Below are 20,562 nucleotides of genomic sequence, written 5' to 3'. Positions count from 1 at the left end.
TATATCTAACAAACGTTAATAACTGTTGCTTTTGAATGAAACATCAAAAAGATTGTAAATTCATTGGTAAGTTAAATGTAATGTAAATTCGTATTCATCATCAAAGATACACATTAACTATTTATAAGGTTTAAATTAAGTTCAATGGTTAATTATTTTGTAAATTTTTTAATTTAATTACTTAATTTATTTTAAAATTAATTTCAGAACTTAATTCATCTAATTTACTGTTTAAATAACTTTTCAATTGACTTAAATATGTATAAATAATTTTTGTAGACCTAAGTCAAAAATAATCTATAATACCATAATATAATAAATAATAATCGAATTATCAATTTTTTCTTAGCCACTTGATGAAGATGCCAAATTTATATTATTGTAATTTGTAAGAAAAGTATTTATGGAAAAACAAATAATGTAATCAATTATTGATTATGACTATACAATAATATCTAGTAATTATTAATTTATGATTGCGTAGTGCGTATACCACCTATAAGTTAAAATTAAAATGATGAGCTGTTTATCCCAAAATTGAATGATTTGTAGATAGGTATGTGTGTGTGTGTGTGTCACCGATTTAAGCATATAAATTAATAAAATAGGTACTGGATCTTATAAAAATATAGTTTATAAAATTTATTGAGCTCTGAATTGACAACATTTTAGAGGATTGTAATTTAATAAACTAGTGAACTATGATTGATAATTTGGCAATTAAAATGTTCAGGAAAATGAGTTCTACTAAATGTCATTAAAAATATATTTTTTATCATTTAAAAAAATTAAGTTGACTACTGTTTCAATTGCTTTTTTTGGAAATTTTTAAATTGTAATAAAAAAATTCCCAGTTAAAAATAAAGAAACATGTCTTTTATTGTATTTAGAATCCGTAACCATTAAAAACTACACGTGCAACGACATAAGATACATTCTCTATTTATATGTTACCAGCAATAATGATGATAATTCACGAAATAACTATATGTTTCCAAAAAAATGTCGAAAACGTATCGAGTTTTTATTGAATGACTATAAAATGTATAGTTTATTACAACATTATCGAACTCCTCTTAAAAACCGTTTTAGTTTTATACGTACAGAAACACAAGAATTATATGTAGATAGTAGATTTAATAAAATGTGTTAATTAAATATTTAATGTATAATAAAATGTTTATTGATATATTGTTATATAAATTTCTATCTCCTATAAAATTTTTAATACTATAATTTTCGATGAAATAGAAGTCAGAGGTCAACTGTCTATGTCTATGGGTGTATGCACGTATTATAAAATCTCAACGACTTTCACGTATCAATAGTCGATTCTGTCATATCACATTGTGAATACTGTATTATAGAGTACCTATAGGTATATTATTATTTTCCAATATTTTAGTTTTATAACTTGTCAATTTATTAAATTTGTATTCAGCACGTTTGTTTTTCACAGGCGTTATTACATAGGCATATAGCATAAACTCATCACATATAGTAACTAGTTATAACTTTTTGAAGTATCCACTTATTTTATGATACTAACAGTCTTTTTTTTCGTTTTCATCGTGTTTTATTTTACATTAGTTATAGGGAAAAGTGTTAAAAATGAAGGAAACAGTTGTGTAGCTAATAGATAAAAAAATATTATGATAACAATAAAGCGTTTTACCCTTGTATACCAATACCACGTATATATATCGTCATCTCTTAATCATAGTTATAATTTTATAATAATTATTATATAATATTTTTTGTCGTCAAAGTATAATTATTATCTATAACCATAATGGTTAATACTCTAAGTATGTATGGTATTACATTAATATGACATTTTATCATCTTATGGAGTTCCTGCAGATCGATGTGCTTAAATAATCAATAATATTATTTACGCAGAGTTAAAGCACAAACAGTTTTCTGCACCACAAACCCGGCGAGACAGATACTGTAATAATATATTTTAATATGCAATACAGATATCACATATATACAGTGACATACGCACACGGGTGTCGGATTGCTCAGTTTGCTGTACAATTTTTTTCCGTCATTTTTATTATATTTGTATTTTATCGTAGCCAGCCTCTATAACAAATACTTATCGCATCAGTCTGACTACGTGGGACTGCGTAGAACTGTAGAAGACAGATACGAAAGAGCCGGTTTGTAGCGGACGAAACGTTCCGGCGGCGCAGTGGCGACGCGCGGACATCGACTTTCAACAACATAAAGCATATAACAAAATAAAATACAGATACCTACAGGTATACCTTAACATACCTAGGTATTTGCATGCCAAATGCATAGGTATTTATTATCGCTATTGGTAGACTTTATTATGTATAATAAAATAAATATACAAAGTTATTTATAAATATGAGTATTGAGTGATATGACCCTATAACAATTTTGTGTTGTTTTAATTTCTGAGGAGCAATACATATGAGTTGATTTTATAACAATGTGTGCGTGTGTTTGTGTTTTTTTTTGTGTGTATTAAATTATAATTTTTATACATTGTATAATTTTCAAAATATTTTAACTCTTTTTGAGCAATTTTTTCGCAAGAGAAATTTTCGATTTTTTTCTATACAATATGTTGATAACAAATTATATTTACTAGGTGAAAATTCTTAAGAATTGAATACACGATTCCACATAAATTTGTCTCATTATATCTATATAAAATTATTAAAAATTGTTGTAATATAATATTTGGATAGATTTTTTAATGATAAAAAATCATGCCCTCTATATACACTATATGGTAAGTACTCGTGAGATACAATTACTGTATTACTGCGTTTTCTTATCCGTATAATAACTACCTACGTAAGTTGTACATAATATGTGTTGTGATTAAAAAACTTTAATAAGCCGTAGAAGACAGGATGAAGTTGACTCTTACAATATGCACAAATGCAAGCAATAATCTTTTTCGTATAGTATACTATATATGTTGCCATATATAGGTACCTAACAGGAATAAGAAGATGATAAAACACAATCGGCCCTATGTGGGTATACCTACAGCAATATATAAGCCACCATCGCTGTCTGCGTGTTTAACGACCTTTTTCTTTGATCTTCTATAGGTAACTGCATCGAGATAAAATATGCACTACTATACAATAATCTCCGCTTATAATTTCTCTCAATACATAATACATACTCGTCGCGTCGAGTACTCCTAAAGTAATACATTGTACATGGATTGTTAACATTTCAGTTTTTTTTTTTTATTAGATATATTATACATATATATTAATATAATTATATACGTACGCCATAAGGCGGATTTTATACAAATCATATACCTACATCAATACGTGTATTTCAAAGTTGATATTTTGCGCTTCAGTTGTTGGATAATGTATAAGTGGATCTTAAACCGAATAAAATAAAATACAATACTTTGAATTAAAAACAAAATTTATAGGATATTAAAAGAACACGTTAGATGTAAAAAATAAAAATAATAAAAAGGTTTTTCCTCTCATCCTACCCTCAGCTGCAGAATCACCAGACAAATTAGGATATTAACTTATTATAAAATTAAAATAAATATATATATTCGAATGCACATGGAGTTAATTTATTTATAAAAAATTATAATTTTGCATATTTTGATTATTTAAAATTTGTATTTTATTTTGAACGTAGTCTTAAAACTGGATATTGACAGTGTCTGCGGGGTTTAAGTGGCAATAAAAAAAAAATGTATTTTATTTTTATGTACCTACATACAAACGTCATGTTTGCATTTATGTATATCTCAACCAAACAGAAACATGTAAATTTTGATGATAAAAAAGTCATTTACCTATATAAGAGACAATTTATAACAAATTTCCGAGTTGTCAAATAGACGTATGTTTTACTTTTTATTGACGTATAAAATGTAATGTTTAAAATTAAAAATGTTAATACATTACTCAATTTTCATTAATATGTTAACGTGGCTGTGTGTATATATACTAATAACATTTATTAATACAATTTTACAAATGATTTAAAAATTGTGTTTGTATTTGATTGAAAATAAATATGAAAGTATTTTATTTGTTTATATTATATAATTTATTGATTTATAGAACTATAATATTATGATATATTATTTGAATACATATTTTGGTTTTTGGTACCCTCATAATATTTTTTTTTTGTTTTTATACCAGTTTTTATTTATAATTCGTATTTTCTATACTTCATAATTCTTAAATTCAACCTCGTAAGAAGAATTTAAAATATTTAATATGCCCTACGCCCCTATACCTAATATTAAGAATAAAATCAGTATATTAAAAAATGTAGAATTTTAGTATTGAATAAGAAATAGTTCATATTTTACACAGATATTTAGATTTATAAATGCTATTTTTTTCTTTTAAAAATTTAGATTTTGAAAAAAATATGTTTTTAATTTTCCAATATTGGGAATCCCGACAACGGCAATCTGCATTACTGACCCGCGAGTTCAACGACTTCGTCTCCCGCAGGGACTAACGATAATATTTCATTATATATTTATATCCATAGTTTGCGGTTTTATATTTTTCCAAACATTATAAAACATCGAATGCCATTAATGCACCTCAAATTGCCTCGCGTTTATCAATTGTCGAAACTATAATATATGATAGTGATTATAGAGACCTCTTTAAATCATCGGGATTAAGGATCGTCATAATTTTATTAGCTTTATATATTATAATTGTATTATAGTTTCACCAGATTGTGAAAATGAACGAAGTTTTTTATGCATAAACATTTTCCATTTTCACAAAAATAAGTAAATAGTATACATTGTATTTTATTTAATAGTTATTTGATTAAGCGGTACAAGCAACATGTTGTTGTAGACTTGTAGACTATTCATTATACAAAAATAATTAAGTGCTTAATATTAAATTACAATAAAATCTACAAGATGGATAGTATACACTATACACAGATGTCGTGATTTTCAAATTAAAGACTTATACATTTTTTTTTGATAATTTTTTGTGATTATAAGTTTTGGAAGTTTGAAATATTAATCAAAGAACAAAACATATGACCTCTCTGAAATACCAATTAGACTATTAAAATTATTAACAAACCGATTTCAACATTAAAATATACACAACTTCAATAGTTCAATCCAACAAATCATTATTTATAGAAAATACTTAAGTATACAAATAGGTATAATTTAAAATAGTATTTTAAAACACTAAAACTAATAACGTATTTATTTATCTTTCCTGTTTTTCTCAGAATTTAAAATTGTAATGTCAACTCAATGAGAAAGAATAGGACAAAATATTAATTACCTAAACTTCTATCGAGTGAATTTCGAAACACAACGACATACCTATAGATTAATTTCAATAGTTGTTTGATGTATTTTTTTTTATATATGTATTTAATATATGTATATTTCGAATTGAAATAATACTATTATGTATTCAATAAGTTTATTAGCCGATGTAAAAAATATATATATTATTATTTATTTATTTATTATTTTATTTTGTTTTTTATTATTATTTGAATATGATAGTAATATTCAATTTCTGATGATTTTAATTACCTTTCTTTATCTTAAATCAGGGGTCGGCAACCTTTTTACCTACTCGGGTCATAATTTGTTTCAGGTTTTTTGGAGAGCTGCATACAAAATTAAAATATTAAAAAATATAATTTTAACATATAATACTAATATATTAATTACAGATAGCAACAATCATATAATGTGTTTAACATTGCGGTTGTCCTTATTAACTAATTTTTAACTAATTTAAAAATTTTGTTACGTAATAGTCATGATTAAATATTATTTATAACAATTTAAGCTACCTATAAAATTGAAATTTTAAACACCATGAAGTATATTTGGAGGACAGCAGCAAAAAGTTATGAGGGCCGTGGGTTTCCGATGCATACCTTAAATGTTTGAGGTGTATTGGAAAATAAATGCAAATAGGAGTGTTGTAAATATAAATAATTTTAAGTAGAGAGAGGAGGAAAAAACAAATAAGTAACCTTCATCGTCTGGAAAATAATAATTTCAAAGTACAATGAATTTTATAAAATTAATTAATTATACTATATTTTATTCCGTATACAATATTCTGAGAAATTAACCCATCTATGTGTATACGTTTCTCTTTCTATCAACTCACTCTTTTTTCACATTTCCTATAATAATAGAAAAGCATTCTGAAATCAATAAAACCCAATTTTATTTTGTTGTTTATATAGTTTTTATGAATTTTTTCTGCAGGTCAATTGCATATGTTTATGTTAGATATATACTCAATATATAGCTCAGTTTTTTTTTATAAAAATTTAATTTCAATCGTATACACTCGAAAAGCTTCATTGCATATTTAATATCTCTACTGCAGACTATAATAGTTATTATTACATCGACGTTCTTTTCCCTGTAGTTATTATATAGAAGATGGACGTTTCATTATGGCTCTTGAGTTTTGAGAAAATGAGAGCTAGTATTTTCCAGTGCCGAGTGCACACACCGGGCTTAACCTACTTCAGTAATATCTGTCTAGCCAGGCTATTGAAGCGAGTGTAAGGAAAAAATTGTTAATCGTTTTCGTTTAGCGGAAACGATGTCGGTGAAGTTGTTTGCGTGAGTCTATAGTGACTGTGAAAATTATTAATAAACAGAACGATATTATAGAATTTATATTTTAAAAAATAAGTTTATTTCAGTCAAGGAAGTCGCAGCAAGACTGTATAATTCTATAGTTGATTGAAGAGGCTGATGTACGTATATCACAAAGGTTGTTCAGTAAAGAGTTGAATAGACATCGGTTTAGTTATTATTTACAATAACATACTGAGGTGACATGGGCTGTATGATAACACCATACATCATTTTTTTTTTAAATTAATTTAAAATATAATAATATCTAGAAAATTAATCTTCATAACGAGTGCGAGTAAGAATTTTAAAACTATTATGAATAAGTAAACATAATATAATTAAATGTCAAATTACTCTCTTATTCGTATTGCGAATTATCATTTTTCGACGGTACGGACTATAAACACGATCTTATATTATTTAACCCAATTGGCGTTCTATCAAAGCTTAACATTTCGGACAGATTACACACTCAAAAACATCATCGACCGTCGTCGTCGTGGGCTTATCGTCATCTCGAAACGTAAAAAACCCGAAGAACGCCCGTCGGCTATTATCGTACACAACACACGACGTGCCCCGAATTTTCCCCCATCCGGGTGCCCCTATAACCGTCGTCGCCGCCGCGCGGTCGGACTTTGCCGCAGGTTTTTTGCGCGGAGGAGGTCAAACGACGACGAACGGCCAATGGCCAACGTTTTCCCCGTTCGACCGGTTCGTGTATATTTTTATTATTATTATTATTACCGTCACTATGCTACTACTACTACTACTACTACTACTACTACTACTACTACTACTACTACTACTACAACCACTACTACTACTACTACTACTACGCGTGTATGGGTTTTTTATCCTCTCTACCGTTATTAGTATTCACGACCGGCCGCAGTCGTGGCGGCGGCGGCGTATAATAGTGAAAAAGTCGTGAACGACGACGACGTCGACGGCGGACGAGTGGTGGTGGCGGCGGCGGCTGCTGCTGCTCCGGTCGGTGTCGACGGGTGGGGGGGGGAAGAGGTGCGGCGGCGGGACGAGAGAAGTGCACTAGACGGCGGCGGTGAGTGCGCTTGTGCGTGCGAGCGAGGCGCTCGCGCGCGTGTATATACGTATATGTGTATATACACGCGTATGTATATATAACGTAATATATTATATACATACGTACATATATATATATATATGTGTACGCACACCGCGCCGTAAACACTATCGTCTAGACAGACGAGCGGGACGCCTTCCCCCCGCGCGCGCCGCGATAAACACGATCGCCGCCGCCGCCACATGCGAAGAGACCGCGCGGGTGGGATGAGTCGTACGGCGGCGGCGGCGGCGGCGACGACGTGCGGGGGGCGGTGGTGCGGTTTGTGTGCGCTCGCACGGCGGCGCGCGTGTGTGCGTGTAGTAGACGCAGACGGCTCTCTAAGCGGCGTTCGCGCGAAGCGGGGAAGAGGCGTACACACAACACACACACACACACACACACACGTGTGTACGCGCAGACGGCAGCTCGGGCGCGCGTGTGTACGACGTCGTCATTGTCTGGACGTGTGCGTGTGTGTGTGTGCGGAGCGCGTCTGCTCCGTCTGGTTAGAGCAGCCGATCAAACGCGTTTAATTATTTGTGACGAGACAGGGGTTTTTCGTCGTAGTCGTCGCCGACCCGCCGCCCCGCCACGAACCTCGCTCAGCGCCCCCCCAATCCGTCTCACACGCGCGCCCCGGTGTGCATTATATATAATAGATACGTACATTATAATATTATATTATATCTACTCACCTCATATTATTATATTATAATATCATAATATGTCATATTGGATATGACATAAAAATTATAATCATCACGACAACCCCCCGAATTCGAGATATTATTTACTCGTCATCGTTGTACGGTAAAACCGCATTAGAAAGGCGCTAGAATAGGTACGCCTTGTTGTTAGACATCGTACGAATTAGACTAAATTTTTTTTTAAATTTATAATTTACGATTTTCGGTTGCTTTAGTCCGGATCGATGAGGTCTTACTGTACTTGAAATAATATTTATAGCTCCGTTTAGTTTTTTGATACAATACGCCGATGATGTGTGTGATAACACGGCAACACGCAATTTTTTATACGAATCACAACAAACTACTCTTTGCCCCAAGCTCATCACTTATCGCCTGTTCCGAGATCGGCTCTATAATATTACAAACGTTTGATTTGTGCCTATACTTAGAACACGATGCCCATTTTCCCGTAGCGGTCGTAGCTTTTGTATGATAGGGTAAACGATAACACTGCCGTGCTTACTGTATTTGTGGGTACTATACGTCATAGATCGAGGATCATCGATTTCGGTTGAAAGGCCATCGCGCAGGATATAACATAATATTGAAATTACTGATTAGATATCGGGTTTTTTTTTTTTCTTTAATTTTCGTTATTCGATAAATATTTTATAAAACGTAATTTCAGATTCCGAGCTCAACGAGAAATATATTTTCGTAATTCCATAATACCCTGCAGTTGGTTTTTAGTTTTCGTAGTGCTCTTTTTATTTATAGATAACAATTTTATTAAGAAATATGGTTATTGTGCTATGGTTAAAACAAGACTAAAAACTGGTTGGAAATATTTCTTCTAAATAAAAAGAAAACCATGGAATTCATTGTGTTGCATAGTAGGTTTCGAAGACTCGATTGTATTTAGATGCCTAGTTTAACGAATAGTACGTTATCAACTCATTTTTATACAAAAAGCATACATACCTATTACATAGTATATTACACAATAATTATAATAATGTTATATTATATAATATAATACATACATTATAACTAGTAACTAGCAAGTCAAAACCGACATATAGTAGAATAATGTAAATAGGTTTATAATATAAAATAGCTTAGAATAAGTCTGAACATCTTATACATTTCGTTGTGTATACAAATTAATACATTTAATAAATAGTGAATTCTTTCAAGTTTCTTCGAATTATATTTTTGAATTGAGTACATATAAAAATAACTAAAACCGTTATATCGAATAATAAAAATAAATTCGTCAATATTATTAAACTTCAGACCCACATAAAAAATTAATGTTGCTTTTCTTTAAACTTTTTTCAATTCTAATTTCTAGTAAAAACAAATCTCGTGTCAAGTTTTCAAACCTTTATAAACGAATTAACATTTTTACCAATTTTAAACTATAAAATAATACGCATATTTTCGTGATTTTGATGAATGGACAGTGACGGTCGCTGGTGCACTTACAAAAAGATACCACTATAATTGTTTGTTGACTTTTAAAGTTTAGAATTCCTCAGAAACTCAAAAAATTAAAACACTATCAATCGTCCAATGAAGCGAATTGATGATGGCCTATGGAGAGAGGAAGCCACGTGTAATATAAAAATAAATTTGTGTGACTCCGCCAAGTACAACACGCGGAGTATTAAAATATAAATTATACGCTGGTTTCCACGCAATACTGTATGGCTGCATTTTATTTTTCAATTAAATATATTATTACAATTTAAAAAATAGACGGAACAAAAATTATTATACTCGATTTTAAATCACTAGACTGTGGTATAAAATATAAACATATTATAATGTGTATACGCAATACCACAACATTATACGAGTATACTATATAATATGACTTATTAGTTATTGACCTTTGAAAAGAATCAAAGTTAAGAGTGTCTAGCGATAAATTACAAAATAACATTAGTTTATAGTATGGTAAATGAGTATGATAAATTGATAACTAAAAAAAAAAAAAAAAAAATGAATGCATTATAGAGTTTACATAAAAAAATATGTATAGTATACAGTATACACATGAATACATTTTATAATATTGTTTCATTTGTTTCAGTATAGGTACCTACATTGCAACTACTGTATACTAGAAATTCACTAATGTTAATTATGAATTTAAAAACATTTTACACTTAGTAAAATTGATACACAATAAAATTAAAATATATCTAAATCAAAACGCAATAAGAAGTATATTGACTGTTTACGGTACATTTATAATATATATTATATATATATATTGTTTTATAACATTAACTTTATAATAAACTGCGAATTCATAAAAATTAAACCGTTTTTTTTTTATATTTCCATTCAATTATTATTAGAACAAATATAACGTATTAAAACTGTTTATTAGTATTAATACTTTTGTATGCAAAAATCATAGACATCATATAATAATATGTGTATTGTGTATAATTGTATACGTTTGACTGTGATATTTATGTACTAATTAAAACATAATCAAGTGTCACATATTATGCATTTTATGATTAGAGATAAGTATGCATTTATACAGGGAGATTTGTCGAGAATGCTCATACTCATTTTTTCTTTAATAATATTACATTTATAAAAATATCGATCTTTTTTTTATTTAAATATACTTGAAACCCATATTAAATTAAACTACTTACATTTTTTTATTGAAAAATTCAAGGAAAATTTGTCCCGTGTTGATATAAACTTTTTTTAAAGGAATTCCAATCGTTTTTTACAGTAAATTGTTAAGTTTGTTGAAAATGATTTATTTTAAAAGTTGTTGATGTACATAAATCAAAATTCAAACGAGAAATTACTGAATAATTAAATTATATGCACAAAGAATAGTTTAGTTAGTATAATACAATATTAGAACACGAAAATAATCTTAAAGACATGGTGGACGGTGGCTAATACAATTTGAAGTTTATATTAATTAAACTTTAAATATTAATATATTAGCTTTTTATGTTTATAAAAATTGTTCTAATTTAAAAAGCACTAGAGTGAAAATGACCGATATTATATTTTTGAAATAAGACATTCAAGAATATTATTAAATCTAGTTTAAAAAACTGCTAGTTCGAATTTCGATTTAAAGCCATCAACCTATTCAAAAATATTACGTACCTTCTTAAAAATGTAGAATAAAAATAGTGCAGATTAGATTTAAATTCGAAAAGAAGCAATAACTATTATTATATTATAGAAACTTAAATCATGAGATGAGTCTTCGACGTGACGTGACAATGAGCAACTTATATTATTTTTTAAAAAAAAATTCACGATCTAAATTCGTAATCAAATATATATTAAATTATTAAAAATATATTGAAAAATACATAGTATGCTTAAAAGTTAAAATAATGTTTTGAAACTAAATACACCCAAGGTGGGCAAAACATTGAAGTATACTAGGTACTTTTAAAATTCTGAAAATAAAAATCATAATAAATATATCATCAAAGAATAAAAATGATGTTAATTATTACCCTGTAGATTGTAGTTAATTAATTTTTGTTTGTCAATAGTCTGCACTCTGCGTGCATAAGTAGATACATTATATTAATATTAGGTCGAATGTCTGATGCATTTAATTTTCCACGAACTTTAACAATGAAATCAGCTTTAATATTTATATATATTATATTTATATTTATACTGTAATCGTTTCAATACAATGACGAATGATGATGTAATGATTATTTGTATTTATTTGTTTAAAGAAAAACAAATACTTTGCAACTATAATATTTAATCAACAACAGTATTATAATATAATTATCGTGAATACCTCATAATATATACATATATATATATATTCGTTTGGTTTCACAACATTAAACATTACAATTTTGATTGGATAAAAACTATCAATGTACATAAATAAAATATTAATTATAAACTATGTGTGTATAAACACATAAATGTGTCTAGTTGGTAACTTTCGTCATCATGTGTCATAGTTGAAGTGGTTTGGTTAGATTATGAAAATCATTTAATATTAAAGTACCTTTAAATGCATATAAATTGCATTCATCGATTATGTGTTTCATCGTTTGTTTTTTCAGCACCCTATATTCACATTTTTCCAAATCTATGATATTCCTTTTTTTTAGGGCTACAGCACATCTTCCCCGATCTTTACGGATTCAATTTAAAATTGCCATTTTCTTCTTGGTAGTTTGAAATCAAAGACCAGAGTATCCAACATCTGTATTCGATTTTGGTTTGCTATAGCCACCTTTTTTCGTGAGTCATGAGCAATGTCATTTCTCTATGGACGACTTATTATCCAACTATGATTTCTCAACAGCTATCCAAAATCGAGTTCGTATAACTTGAAGCGAATTCTTGTGGGGAGAAAGAGCTTAATAGGATAGAGTTCATTGGTAATTGTTGGTTATTTTAGAAATTCTTCAAGTCTTAGTAACGGAGGATGAATATTTGATAAGATTGATTACTAAGTAGTAGATGTGTACTTGAGTTTGCCGCTGATTATGATGAGAATGGTTGTATTTAGCTGTGTGTCTATTTTCCTGGCATATAAACTTTGAGTTTAGTATAAATGCTATTATTTTGTAACATTCAATCATCTTTCTTTTTGATTCTAAATTATTATTGTCGTATTCGTGTGTCTCACGAAGAGCTGTATAGCTGCGTAAATATCAATCATTTGATTGGCTTAGCTAAATATTCGCATTTTGGTTTTTAGATGCTTTCTATGTTTAACTGATATACCCTAAGGGTGCACCCTATATCATTCTTCTGAGAGCCTATAAGGGCTATTTTTGGAGTTTTTATCTGGTTTATTTGCTATATTGTTGTGAAAATGCTATGACGTCGAATATAGCTTGTACAGCGCGATGTCGAAAACATTGATACGAGTATTATCCATCGTATGTAGGGTTACAACGTGTAGACGGTCGCCATCTACCAACATAAATAGTGTTAGTTTTAAATTGTATAGGCAGTGGCATTTACGAAACGTAAAGGTCTTAAAGACGTGTTAAAGTTGAATCCAGTAGTAGTGTGATAGAGAATACTTCATTTTCATGAGACCATTGCTTCACGACTAACTGGCTTTCAGCTATAAGCTTACAAAAGTATTACATATGGTTTTGTATTTTACAATTTAGGTTATTTTGGTCTACCCCCATAACATCTATATTGACCTTATGATGTAAAAAAGTTCGTACCAACACTATTACTGACATTAGGTCCAAAAATAATCTAATTAATTCCTAAAAATAACATCTAATTGAGTCCAAAAATAATTTTAAAACAAAACACTTTCCTTCTAATTTTACTGGCTTTGGACTGTCATTTCTAGTATAATAAAAATAAACTTTATTGGTTTTCTTTTGTTTATTTAATAAACTATTTAACTATACCTATACGTTTGCTGCAAGCAGGGGCGTATTTACGGGGGCGGATCTGAGGACAGATCCTCCCCCATGACTCTTTGAAATTGTATATAATATTATGTACTAATTATTAAATTATAATGTATAGATATTAATTGATAAGTTTTAGTTATCAACAAAAAAGTATCATAATTTTGTTATATAAAATAACCATAGATAAGCTGGCATTAGACCCAAGAAAAATTTACCTTCTTTATAAGTAATATAAGTGAACTGTTATTAATTATATTAAAATGTAATGAAATGAAATTTTTATATTATAATAACAAATATTTATATGCAATTCAAAGTAATTAATTCATTGTTGTGTTGTTGGGGGAGCATAGCCCCCCACGGGTCTGTAAACTAAAGTTTTTGTTATCCACCCCTAGAAAAAATCCTAAATACGCCACTGGCTGCAAGTAAATAGTAGAATAAATTCTTAATAATCTTATATATAAAAATGAATCGCAAAATGTGTTGGTAAGCGCATAACTCAACAACGCCTGGACCGATTTCGCTCATTCTTTTTTTGTTCGGGTCGTAATTGCCAGGAGAAGGTTCTTACGGACGAAAAATTTGAGAAAGTTATCGGATTAGAGAAATATGACGAGGTGGTGATGAAATTACAGAAGCGCCATCTATCCAGCAAATAGTCAACTAAATTATTTTTGGTAGTCAATGGCAACCATTTAAATAAAATAAATCATTTATTTAAAATGTTTTTAAAAATGCATGCAAATAGACATACAAACTTAAATCGTTGTCATAGTAAAAAAAGAAATTAAAAATCTATATATATAAAAATGGAGACAAAAATGTATAAAAATTCATCAATTGAGAACAGCTGAACCGATTTCGCTAATTATTTTAAAAAGTCAACCGAATAAGTAGAAAAAGTGCAAAATCTATTCATTGATGTCTGGGATTTGAACTCGATACCATTGTCTTTATTTACTCTATGGTAGACGTAGACATCTAAACATCAGATCGATGTACAATCAATATAATCTATGGTTTCTATAGTTATTTTAGTTTGGAAATTTGAAATTTGTTGAGTGAATTTTTTTTTAGTTCACAATAATCTATCTATCTTCTATCTTTATATATATGAAAATAGAGACAAAAATGTATAACATTTCATCAATTGAGAACGGCTGGATCGATTTCGCTCATTCTTATTTTGTTTGGGTCGTAATTTCTAGGAGAAGGTTCTTATGTAAGAAAAAGTTAAGAAAATTGCACGGAAAATTAAAAAAAAATACGATGAAAAATAAAAAATACCTATGACTACTATTACTATTATTATTATTATTATTATTATTATTATTACTATTTTATTTTCGGTAATCATGGTAACAATTTTTTTTGTTATTATTATTTATTTTCCCCATTTTTGTAACATTTTTCACTGATGATTCGCTCCTATTGGTCGCAAGAGAAGGTGCTTATGTAGTACAATTTTAGAAAAATCCACCAAAAAACTTCGGAATCTGGATGTAAAAAAACAACAACAACTATCACTGCAGTCCAGCAAGAAAATAAACTATATTAAGGTCACTATTGATTATGATTGAATATAATAATTATATACCTGTTGTTATATTTTGTTAAAACCATAACAACAAAAATAAGAATTAACAAAATAAGTCAATATCTACAGTAAATTTCAAATTCACAGCAATAAACTAACATAACAAGTTATACCAAGTTTTATTGTTTTACCAACAGGTAAAATGTATTTTTTTATTTAAAAACCACGAGATGGCACATTATTGTATTTTACCTACCGTAGTAAAATAAAAAAATGATATAACTTTGAAACTTAAGTGTTAGAAATTATAAGCTTACGTACACATCTCGCGGGGTCCGCAATCCACCACGTGTGGATTGCCTACATGATAATATACTGCTCGCATAATCATAAGAGAGTCTCACGGCAACGGCAAGCAGAATGACTATAATATTATGACTTGAGTAACTCACTGTCTAATAAACGTAGAGCCTGAACAATGATAGATCGATGCTTACAATTTACACGGTACATTCGTAAAATCGTACCACAAATTTAGTGCGCAATAAGAAAGCATTTTACAAAATTCGCATATTAAAGTGGTGGTTTTACAAGATTTTTGAGAATCAAAACGGTCAATGAAAATGTCTAAGTTTTGAACACCGTTAAACCGAATATTAAATAACAAATTAATCAAAATTCGAATCATATTATATAGAATTGGCATTTTTAACGGGCAACGAAGTGCACGGAGCCAGCTAGTATAATATATTATTTAATAAAGTGGATAATAATTAATCCAAGGGAACATTATAAATATTTTTCAATGTGAAAATAAATTACTAGAAGTTCATTCTGTGATTGGTCTAATGAATTGTAAATAATATAATATACTTAAACTATTTTACAAATATTAAAGTGTTTTGTGAATTATTAAATGTTATAGTCTAACTCTCGAATATAATTGTTCTCTGTCACTTTTTTACCTTTTTACTATTAAACATCAAATAGAGGGAACTTATAATCAAAATGTTTGTCCGCTTGTTAATTAAAACTTATTTACTACATTGGTAATAACTTTTTATAACTATAATTGTCATTAAAAAATCACTAGAATTAAACATAATATGTAATCTATTGTGTACAACTAAGTACTTATAATTGACCTTATCATGTCTAGCCGTTTTGACTTTCCATAAGTTTAATCACAAAACACAAGGTATTTATTGCGTTCATTGTGTGTAATAAAATTATAAAACTTATTTACTACACTGGTAATAACTTTTTATAACTATAATTGTCATTAAAAAATCACTAGAATTAAACATAATATGTAATCTATTGTGTACAACTAAGTACTTATAATTGACCTTATCATGTCTAGCCGTTTTGACTTTCCATAAGTTTAATCACAAAACACAAGGTATTTATTGCGTTCATTGTGTGTAATAAAATTATAGTCTATATAGATGTAAATATAATTATAGCAAATAAATGAGTAATTTAATTATACATTTCAATTGTTTTCGTATACTTATATAAGAACTTGTTTGTTATTAAAGGACTTGAATCAATAATATTCTAATTTGAAAACAACTAAAGTATTAATTAATGACGCAATCTTCAGCTCTCTTTCTCTCTCACTCACTCTGATCTTTCTTCGCGTGTTAATACATTTTACTATAACAATGTCATACCTACATCGTTAAAGACTCCATAACATTATTCATTTTCATTAAATTAGTTTTTAATTGTTATATACTTAGATAATTGTATATTAATACAACATAAATATAATAACTACTAGCTGACCCGACACGGCGTTGCCCGTGTGTTACTTTCTTTTTTTGCATTTTCGTATGCCGTGTGTTAATTTTTAATTTAATCTTATTGATAGTGCTAATATTACGTCGAATTCACGACGAAAGATTTGTAATGTGGCAGTTTTTGTGCCTACGTATTTTAAAAAATTCTCCTGAACAGAACCGTCACCCTGGTGATAGGGCGTTGTGAATAAAAAATAATTAAATAAAACATATATAATGATTTAAAAGTAAGTAGTTATAGTTTTAACTGTTATAGTTTTATTTAATTATTTTTTATTCACATGTCCTCAATTGAAATCAATGCTTCATTGTAAATTTCTTCACTGATTTGTATATTTGGATTTCCCATTCTATTCTGTATTTGATACAAAATATCATCACACATATAATCTTTGTACTTGATCCACAAATCAATTGGGTTTGATGGGAAGCATGTAGATATGATTATAGAAAACAATGTTCGTATTTGATGAGCGTGTGATGATATTACAGCATCATTAAGAGTTTGATCCCAATGAGCGTCATTTTCAAGCAATTGCAAACGTTGACAGGTTTCTCTGTAGGATACACACAATTCACCATCAACAGTTCGTAACTGTTGGAATGATGTTGGGCCACGTACATTGACTAATAGCAGTCGTAAGTAAAAACATTCATCATTGCTTGGATGTACTGAATAAATCCGGCCAATCGCATCGGTGGAATATACATCTGTATATCCTGGAACTGGTTTTCCTTGTTTCCGTCGTATAAATCTCCTTGAGGATTGATTCCAGGTATAATATTTTGGCATTTCAGAATATAGCAATGTTTGTGCGAAATCATCGTTTTGGCATGTCTCAAAAAAACTGGTTAATGTAGTAGATGGTGGCTGAGTAGCTCTTTGTACTGCGTTCTGTGCTGTAAAATACACTCTTTGTCCATTTTCTAAATGCACAGCTAAGTGAACAACAGAAGGGTGTCTCTCATGAATAGGAAAAGAAAATATTCGCCAAACTGCTTCATTACTACTGACATAGCGGCCCATTTGGTATTGGGTAACTTCATCATTGGAATTCTCTGCACCAATTCCAATCACAGCCATATCACTCCCTCTGGTTACATATTTGCAAATGTATTTAATAGATTTCACTGAATGGCAAGATTCAACGTTGATGTGTGCTTTGAATGTCTTTGATAAAATGGGTGAATATGGAACAATCCAACGATTATCTATTTCAATATCTTGTTGATTTAATTTGACAATTGTTGATTTTCCATTGTCTGCTGTCGATCTGCGACGATACAATGGATAACCGTCATTACCAGTAATTATTTCCGATATTAATGTCCGTGGATATCGTTTTGAACATTTACCATCCATCATACACGGTGAATTTTGATTAAGAGTTCCACAGGGACCATGTATCATGTTTTTGATAACTACCTCATGCAATCCAGGATCTACTTGTACATTAGGGATTTCAGCTGATATCACTGCATCAACTTCATTTGGCCTTATATTTTCAACCAACCAAATCAAAATGTGTGCATGTGGCAATCCTCGTTTCTGCCACTCCACAGAATACATCCAGCAGCGTGTCTCACCAAACACATTATGTTTTACGATGAAATCCATTAAAGATTTCAACTTTTGTCTAAAGACTCTGGCTGTAATATCATGACGATCAATGGGTGATTGCCCAGAGAATAACTCCTGATTGATTTCTATCTATTGCGGATTGCATGTAAATGTGATGAACAAATCTGCTATACCATAATGACGAACATACGACATGGCATCTTGAGCATATTCGTGCATATGCCGAGGGCTTCCGATGTATGTTGCTGGAAGAATAGTCATCCGACCGACATTCTGTGCATTTCCATCAGTATTAATCGCATCTCGAAGGTGAATATACTCTTCAGATCGGAGTTTGGTTTGATTCAACCTGATGAATGTTAATCTCTCCGTTTCAATTTTAACATACATGTCAACAACATATTTGTGATATAATCGCCGACATTTCAATATGTGATTATCTTCATTTTCCCGAATCATTAGGCGGTGTGAATAATAGTTCATTGAACTGACTTTTTTGTTGGTTTCAGAACCTGTAAATAGATTTTGTTTTAATAACATTCAAATATAAAATTAAAATACATAATATAATGACTGAGATATTATCGCCATAGCTTAACTAATATTTTAGTTACCTGCAATGGGATTTATCATTTTTATATTGAGAAATCGTAGCCATCTTCACCTTGCCAAAATATAATGGGATATTGCAGTGCATCATATGAGCGGTGTGTTTCCTTTATACGTTGTAATTGATCATTCCGACGACGTAAAACAATATCACGGGATTCCAAGTTTTCTCCAACTACAATGATAGCAACTTCATCAATAGTTGGTGCATTAAAACGTCTTGTATGTTGACCTGCAGGTGTTTTATCAGCTCTGATTACAATTTTGTGATTATCGGATGGCATCAGATCCAGGGCAGTTTTAAACAATATAATCAATTGATTGTGTTGATGAAATAAAGTTTGTAATTGTTCTACAATAGACCTCTTTACTAAATTGTTATGTGCACAACGCAGATCAATTTCTTGTGGTGAATTGCCCATAAAATAAATTTGCAGGAATTTGTTGTCGCTATCTGACACTGGTAACAGTGAACCTGCTCTGTGATATATTTGCCCTTGTATCTGTAAATAAAAAAAAAATATTATGGTGTGGTATAAATTAATGGATTGTCGGTGATCAAACTTAAATAATATTTGATTTTAAAAAGTATATATTTAGTTTTAACTAATATCTATCAAATATAAAATATAATAAAAGTGTCACTGAAACAGAAACACCATATAATATGATGACTAAGTGATATATTTCGTAATGATTAAGAAATTGAAGATTAGTGACACATCTTAACTTTGGTGACAGAAAATTTTGTTCGCTAATAATTATGAGTAACTGCTATAATACATACCTTGAAAGTTGGCATAAAATTTTCCCGAACTACATTTGTTGCCCCAAATGAAGTCATTTGAAAGCAATTGTTATATTGTTGGATATTTGTCAAAAAGTGTATAGAATCTGTTCCTATTCCTGAAACCTATGAGTACAATGGTTCTGGTGGTGGATCCAATGGTATCAATTTCACTTTACCATTTGCGCAACACAATCCATTGGCTTCGTTTTTGTATTTTAATGCCTTACAGTGTGAGCAAACCGAGTTCATAGAACCAATAACAACACACTGGTAGTTACTGTAGTCAATTGACACATCGTAACTGAAAGCAGCTCGATTCAAACTTGCGCGATTATTAGTTGAATTTCGCGTTCGCGCTTCACGCGTTTGTGATATC

General features: G+C 29.8%; 2 protein-coding genes across 2 annotated transcripts; both read right to left on the bottom strand.

Annotated features, from left to right (window-relative positions):
- Positions 1-17,482: 17,482 nt before the first annotated feature.
- LOC126553613 (uncharacterized) lies at positions 17,483-18,775 on the bottom strand. The gene has a single exon (XM_050208778.1). It carries the CDS (start codon positions 18,773-18,775, stop codon positions 17,483-17,485), a length of 1,293 nt encoding a protein of 430 aa, XP_050064735.1.
- Positions 18,776-18,916: 141 nt separating this feature from the next.
- LOC126553542 (uncharacterized) lies at positions 18,917-20,562 on the bottom strand. Its single transcript, XM_050208707.1, has 3 exons — positions 20,184-20,562; positions 19,443-19,899; positions 18,917-19,299 (listed from the first exon to the last, which is right to left on the bottom strand). The coding sequence occupies exons 1-3, from the start codon at positions 20,238-20,240 to the stop codon at positions 18,917-18,919; spliced, it is 897 nt and encodes a 298-aa protein (XP_050064664.1). The 5' UTR covers positions 20,241-20,562.

This window comes from Aphis gossypii, chromosome 1, assembly GCF_020184175.1.
Source record: "Aphis gossypii isolate Hap1 chromosome 1, ASM2018417v2, whole genome shotgun sequence".
Lineage (NCBI taxonomy): Eukaryota > Metazoa > Arthropoda > Insecta > Hemiptera > Aphididae > Aphis > Aphis gossypii.
Note: the sequence above shows the minus strand (reverse complement) of the source record. Positions and strands in the feature narration are given on the sequence as shown.